This window comes from Sesamum indicum, linkage group LG11 (genome assembly GCF_000512975.1).
Source record: "Sesamum indicum cultivar Zhongzhi No. 13 linkage group LG11, S_indicum_v1.0, whole genome shotgun sequence".
NCBI lineage: Eukaryota > Viridiplantae > Streptophyta > Magnoliopsida > Lamiales > Pedaliaceae > Sesamum > Sesamum indicum.
In genome coordinates, this window is record NC_026155.1 from 3,936,881 (window position 1) to 3,944,603 (window position 7,723).

Below are 7,723 nucleotides of genomic sequence, written 5' to 3' on the forward strand. Positions count from 1 at the left end.
GGAGCGGCAAATGGAAAGGGCAGCCCAGGAAATCAGGAAAAACTATCAGACTACGAGAAGCTGAGATTGAATAGAATTGAGGAAAATAAAAGGAGAATGGAGGCTTTGGGGCTGCGTAAGATTGCAACTTCTTTCATGGAATCGGTTCACAAAACGCCTAATAAGAAGAATGAGGAAAAGGGCAAGAGAAAATTGGTTGATGAAGATGAAGAGTATAATCCGACTCAAGATGATGAGGAAATGAGTTCCTCAGCGGAAGAGGATGAAGACGATGAGGAGTTTTCGCTGTCTCAGAAGAAGAAGGTACTATTAAATCTTGTAGAAATGGTGATCATATTCAAGAATGCCACTTCAATGATCTTCTATGCTTCATGTGTGATTGTCTTTTTTGAGTTCCCTTTTCTTGTTTCTCCTAATCGTACGGTGTGTTACTTGATATTGTCTAATTTTGCATACTAGGTTGTATGTTTGTATGAAGCAGTTCTATCATTTCTGCTAGGTAGTATGCTGTGTGTCAGCATGTTATCATCCATTTTTCTAATCTTATTACTGTTTATCTGACAAGGATGAAATGACCTGCTCTTTTTGTCTGAGACATTGAGAGTAGCGTGGCCTAACTCGAAGTAGTTACGAATATGTGAAGTTTTACAAGAATATGCCGTGTCATGAGCAGCATCATTTGTGGAAACTTCTTGTTTGTTCTTTGGTTGCGATTATGAGATTCTGCTTGTGCTTTATTCTATTTGTTTTACTCGTATGGCGCAACATCTGGTTGTGGAGTAGTTAGGATAGATTGTTTTGATTGTGTGCTTATTGATATGCGGTAGACGGTACTGATGTGGATTAGGCTGTTAGTGGTTTAAACAATCTAGTGGTTGGATCTCTATGGTAACTATAATCTGGAAAGCTCAAATTTTGCTGCAAAAAATGTACAAAGTTCTTTTGCTCCGTCGCTAAACAAGAATTACAGGGTGTTTGGCTAAACTTATTTAAAAGATCTTCTACGAACATCTTATAACATGTTTTTAGAGCTTATAAGATGTTAGATCTTATTCTATAATTAAGTTCATAGTGTTTAGATAAAAATAAGATTATAAAGCTTATAAGATCTTAGTAATAACAAATTTCTAACTAATTTGAAGAAATTTGTTAAGATCTTAAAAATAAGATAACAACGCCTTACATTTATTTAAAGAGTTTATAAGCTCCTAAAATCTTATTTTTAAGCTTATAAGATATTTCCTAAAAAAATTACCAAACACATTTTAGCATGTTATAAGCACTCAAACATCTTATAAGATGTTTTAAAGAGCTTATAAACTCATCCAATGATATATGATGGTGCACTTGTATGTGATGTATTATGGCCAGTATTCTGTGGTGTAATAGCTAATTCACGATTAATTTGATGGAGAAGCTAATATATCGTATTTATCTTTGTTCAATATGCATTATCTAAAGTTTCATATGTAAACATCAGATGAAGAAGATTATAGCACATTTATGTCCATGTAGAGATACTCCAGATGCTCACTGAAAATATCAAAGAACACAAAAGTCATTTCATTGTGTGTTTGTGCTCTGTCTGATCATCTCAAGAAATTGAACAGCTGTAGTTGAAACCAAGTACGGAGGTGCAGCATCGATTTGTCATTTGTTTCTTGTACGTTGATATCCATTCTTGCAATTTCACTCAAATTGCCAGCTAGTACTACTAGCTTCATGAGTGAAAGTGAGATGCATGTTTCTCGGTTTAAGCCACATATATTGCTTGAAATTTTGCTCCAGGTGATGAGCAAAACTTCAACTCCTAAGAAGCGAGGCCCTGTTCAAAAGCCTACATTCGACTCAGATTTTGTGGAGGATGATGATGCTTTAATGCAGGTAAGAAAACAATTTCTTTTCTATAGCATCTTGTTTGTCTGTTGCTGTTTGGTTTTAATGTGCATTGTTTCACAAGCTGTTGAACATTCCGATGATTGTGCTCATTCTTAACTCTAAAGAATTATCTGGTGAGCAGGCAATTGCTCTATCACTACAAGATTCTGCTGGGTTTTTAGATGTAAAAAGCAGTTCTCCTAATCCCGTTGCCCATCTTAAGAAGACTACATCTTCTAAAACCCCTGCCACACATACTATAGATACTGCAAGTGACAAAAGAAAAGAAAGTTCCTGCATTCAAGATGATTCAGGAACGAGAAAGAGAAAAAAACCGGTTCGTATTGATCGTGACTGGTGATTATCATAGATAAGCATGTATGAGTTACCATGATTTTCTCTACTCTCATACTTGTATACTTATTATTAGGGTCGGCAAATCACCAGTCGAGTGCAAATGACCGAAGATGAAATGCTTATACATTTCTTTCAGTTTGATGGTAATAAAAAGTTTTTTCTTGGATCGCTGAATTTCTCTTTGTACAGCATCTACATGATTAAACATTTAATTAAATAACAAAATATTTAACACTTACTCTGTTTCCATTAATTGCTTACAACTCATTAGTTGAAATGTCAACAGAAACTGGAAAAGGTGGCATCACTCTGAGAGATGTAGAGAGATTAGCCATAGCCCATGACTTTACATGGTCAGAAAAGGAGATAGCTGAGATGATACGTTGCTTCGATAGTGATGGAGATGGAAAGGTGATTATCTTTTTCTGCTTTTCTGTTTTAGGAATAATTTTGTGTGATTTAACATTTCCTACTCTGTATACCTTACCGTCAGAGTAACAATTATTTGTTACTAAATATGATTAGGCTCCCTGCACAACAATATAGAACCTTTTCCATTGAATGGATGTACTCGACTGCCATAAGACCAATTGTGCTTATGGGACCACATATGATTATCTACAATCAAGTGTAGTTGAAATGCACTTGGAAGGTGTATGTTTGGTATAACTAGAATAGATAGAACAGCGAGAGAAACCAGTTTTAAGTTGGTTAAGTTATTGCTCGTTCAAGATAAATCAAGATTCTTTGAGATGGTTTTCTCAACTCCCCAATGAAGAACATTAGGTGCAACATAGAACAACCAAATGACCTGCACTAACAGAAAACCTAGAGGTAGAGAGCGACTCAAAATCACTTGTGATGAGTTGAGCACAAAGGCGTTTGAGTTCTTATGATTTAGTTTGGAAGTCATCGTAAGTGGGCGAAGAGTATCTATTAAACTACATAAAGTTATCGGTTACAGTTACAAACTTATCTTCACTAAGTTGTTCCGAGTATTTGTCTTCATTTATGTTATTATACTTATTTTCATCTTTACACTCTTTTGTGAATACTTGCCTTTCCAGGTAAGTTTTGATGACTTCCAAAATATTGTTGGTCGATGCAAGATGCTGAAAGGTTCTGATGGCGGTGGAACTGGTATGTTGGGCGCAGGAAATTGTGTGGCATTTTCTTGGTTATTCCCTAGCAAAGAATGTCGCGCCTGCTATCATCTTCGCATGGTTTTTAAATTTAAAGGGTAGAGTTCATTATTTGGATAGTATATGGAAATAATGTACAAGTTGACACAAACTCACTGTTCAATCAGTCATTCAAAGGCCGGATTTTGATTCCTTCCATCTCACATGCACTAATAACCGAGAAAGAGGAACAACATAACTTATGTACATCAATTGGATATCCCTTTTGGACAAGTTGTTTATAATTCAACTTCATGTTGCATTTGATAGATTTGTAGGTAGTTCTCGCATTCTAAGAGCTTGCTGATTTGGGTTTTATGACATGGATAGCCTTCTTTACCTAAAACCTGGATATATCTTCGTCATTTGTCCCTCGCTTGTTCGGATTGTGTAGCATCACCGACAACTGTATTATTGCAAATTGATTCGGCTTTCAGCATGATATATGTTAACAATACACCCAATACCGTAAATTTGAACAACCCATCTGGTGTTGATCTTTTTTCTGATTTTACCACAGGTTAATAAATTACAAAGCATCAGCATATTCAGACCCTTGATGGTGTCGATTAGCACTGGCAGCTCCACAGCAGTCAAGCTGTACCATTGTATTAAAGTAGAGAAGTTCCTCTTTTTGGCCAAGGATCAAGAAGACGCTATGGGTCATCAGAAATTAGAAAGACTTGCACATCTCATACTCTTTGACATTATTGACATCAGATGCTTAGAATAAGATTCTTTTTATTGCTTCGTCCTGTATCATACTGCAGATTTCCCTATTCTCCTTGCGCTTGCATGTGCGTGCTATCAGGTTTATTAGGACAGTAAAAAGATAAACTGGTCCTTTTTTATTGCAAAGATATGAATATTTCTGGGCAACCCCGCTTGTTTGTTCAGGATTTTAATCATATATATCTATCCATTTATGTTATGTGAATAGAACATAAGCTTCACAAGCAAACATTAGTATATTTACCTAATTATAATTATGATAAATTTCATGGTCTATTGTAATTTATCAATAATTTAACGATGGACCAAAGCCATGATATAATATATGTTAGATGATTATTAATATTAAAAAAATATTTATATTTTTTTTTTTCAAACAATGAAAAAATAATTATAATTTATGACAAATTTCATAATAGTCCATGTAATTTACCCTCGAATTATGACAAATTTGTGATTATGATAAATTCCATGTAATTTACCCTCGAATTATCATGTATGTCACCAAATACTTGTATGGTTATGGAAACTGATAACAAGAATCAAGTTCAATTTGTACCAATAAGTACAGGAGTGTTGACTCCATTTACAACACAATAAGGCTCAGTACAATTTTACCTTTCAGGTTTTCAGATAAACTGAACCAGAGAGATTGAAAGACCCAACCATATCCTAAAATCTTGAGAAGAATATGTACCTTCAGACTCAATTACGGGGAGAACCCAAGTAAAAAAATAAACTAAAGAAGCTGAGTTTAGGTAAAAGAAAAAAGAAAAGAAAAACAAAATAACTCCTCAGAGTTGTAAAATAAAAATGTCAAAGCTAGTCACACAACGAATGCATTTTGAGCAATTACAGGAACCACCAAAACCAGTTTAGGCTTTGTTTCTACAGTCGAACAAACAGCTAACTGAATATAAAGCTCTTATCAATGACACATTTCTTCAATGTCCTAAAATTTTGAACAAGCAAACGGCTGAGATATCTAAAGACCCTGCTTCCATCAATCATATTCTCTTCAACAGATAACCCAGCAGGATACCAATTAAGCCAACAATGATGACATACATGAGTGGGATACCACCTTGGCTTTTGTTACCTTGACGTCTCAACAGCTCCTGCGCACCATCAGCAAATGAATAGTTAAGTAAGGTTACTTTAAAGGCATAATTTCAAGGGCCACGGTTGCTGCCTCCCAAGGCTCATTCTACACAAGCACAATCATTAAATATTTCTTACCTTCCTACCAAATACCAATCAGGATGTATTGTCACCTCCAACGTAAGGATTACATTTAATACTAAGTGAAAAGCACACATACCCACATACAATAATATTGAGGCACAATGCATGCCTCCGATTTAGCAAGAGCCAAAGCTAAATATCCATCTAGTTCAGCTTTGCTTTCTGTATTATACCCCTGTTTTGGTCAGCATGAGCTGAATCGTAGAAATTTATTTCTACAATTCACAAGTTTACCAGCTACTTTAACAATGATGGATCAGGGATTTCAGGAGGAAATGGACATTTCTCTGTATCTGAATAGACAATAGTATGGTACTTTTCAACAAGATTGGTCACGTCAATAGTTCTTGGCATGAGCACCTGGGCTGGATCTAACTTCCAAAGTTGGCCAACTCAAACTCATGGAACCACCAAAGTGAGAGGGCCTATTGGAAATCAAACCATTCTTTTGTAGGGAGACCATGAAACCTGGATGGCTTTATAATGCAGACCCCAACTTTTCTTTTTAGATATAAAAAATTGCTTTTAATTTCTCATGGTGTCTATTCCCATAAGCAAAATTGTCCACTGAAGGGAACTCGGAAGTGCAAACAAGTCATATTATTTCGGTTTCTCAGTACTTTAGTACGTAGGTAGGTGTCTTAAAGATAACTAGTTAATGAGGGAATACATGTGTTGGAACAAAGGAACCAAAAAATCAAGGATCAGAAAATGGAGAACAAAGATTACCAATTCTTGCTGAAGTTTGTTATTTTGCTGAATAGCAAAACGTTTCTCCTCGGTCAGCTTTGAGATCAGGGCCTTAACCTACAATTGAAGCCAAAACTAATAATAGTAAGGCACTTAAAAAAGACGGCAAAAAAACAGTCAGAAACTTGTCATGCCCACTAGGGCCACCATATGCAATTACAGAAGAAGACATGAGCACAAGAACCAGAAACAAAATTAAATTAGATAAATAGTGATACGGAATTTAAAGCAACCAAAAATGTAAGATATAACCTCTGGTGTGCTTTCCTGCGGTTCAAAAATTGATTTTGACGTCTGCAAAGGAATTAATGAGATGAATTATGTTAAACACCTTCTCTGATTGTTGTGTAACACATGCTATAGCAATATAGACAAGGTCTAAATACTTACCATATTAAAGTCAGAAGCCTGATTCAAAGTCCCATTGTCTGATACTGAGGCCCTAGGGGACGACCCTTCTTCTGACCCTTCCCGCACTGGTGAAGGTGGTTGAGGGGGTGGAACATATGCAACTCTCAATTTGCATTCATCCACTTGATTTCCCGAATCTTTGTTGAACTAATACACAGATCATGTTTATATGATTTAGAATCCTTGATTAAATATTCATAGCTGAAACTATCTAACTTAGCAGTAAATAATGCAAAAGAAACATAAAATTACCATATCAGGAGTAATATCTTTTGCAGTAGTCCCAGGGTTCACAACTACGCTCTGGAGGAGAAACTTGTCCCTGCATTGCATATCTGGTGGAGCCTCCTTTTGGGCTTGCATCGTAACTGAATGGACAAAACAACTTAAGAGTTCAATATCACTACTGTCAAGTCCCTGCTAATAAATTTATCTTATTAATCATTTCCATCCTTCAACATTTAAGTAGCTAAACTTACAGACTTAAATCGAAATTTACATGTATATGAGTGTGGCATGTGGCAAATTATATAAATATGTGCGGGTGGGTGGGTGTGCATTCCCTTTGGTTTGCACAACGAACAACTCATCCTGAGGGGTAGAGAGAGAGAGGGGTGAACGGAGAGAAAGAGAGAGACCTATGACATCACAAGTGGAGCGAGGCATCACGACTCCTGTGTTTGGCCTCACACAATACTTCTTCGGGTTCGTAGTCTTCACCTGCATATTTAGATACAACACAAAGAAGCCGAAGGCAAAAATCAACCACCTCTCAAGGGCATTTCTTATTTGTTTTTGTGTTCTGGCAATTTCCAGAATGAATAAACATGGAAAAACAGACATATCCGAGAGAAGGCGGAAATAAAAAGAAAAAGGCTACCTTGAATGCAACATAATTATCGGACTTGTTGGTTAATTGCATTGAACATGAGATCTGCTTCTTCAATTCGACTATCACAAAACAAAATGCAAACAAATTAATAAAGAAGCATGAAAATCAGAAAAAATCAAAAGCACAGATCTAACAATTAAATTAACCTCGTCCCCCACTTTCTCCAAAACACATAGAACCTTCTAGACATAATCTCTGAACAGAAAACTTCCTACTTCCAACACACACGGAAACACCAAAAATTTCCAAACATAAACATAAAAAACGTCACGTCACG

At 36.0% G+C, this 7,723-nt stretch overlaps 2 protein-coding genes across 2 annotated transcripts in view; one reads left to right on the top strand and one right to left on the bottom strand.

Annotated features, from left to right (window-relative positions):
• LOC105173313 overlaps positions 1-4,295 on the top strand; it is a gene marked incomplete in the record, with an annotated part of 4,557 nt that extends 262 nt beyond the window's left edge. Inside the window, 7 exon segments of the mRNA XM_011095013.2 lie at positions 1-303; positions 1,789-1,884; positions 2,021-2,215; positions 2,309-2,378; positions 2,522-2,646; positions 3,303-3,375; positions 3,937-4,295. Coding sequence (XP_011093315.1) covers positions 1-303; positions 1,789-1,884; positions 2,021-2,215; positions 2,309-2,378; positions 2,522-2,646; positions 3,303-3,375; positions 3,937-3,941 — 867 coding nt within the window.
• The window catches only part of LOC105173314 (vesicle-associated protein 1-1), a gene marked incomplete in the record, with an annotated part of 3,131 nt that continues 285 nt past the window's right edge, over positions 4,878-7,723 (bottom strand). Inside the window, 7 exon segments of the mRNA XM_011095014.2 lie at positions 4,878-5,266; positions 6,123-6,200; positions 6,396-6,437; positions 6,534-6,701; positions 6,807-6,922; positions 7,193-7,274; positions 7,435-7,505. Of these exon segments, the coding sequence (XP_011093316.1) occupies positions 5,156-5,266; positions 6,123-6,200; positions 6,396-6,437; positions 6,534-6,701; positions 6,807-6,922; positions 7,193-7,274; positions 7,435-7,505 (668 nt within the window).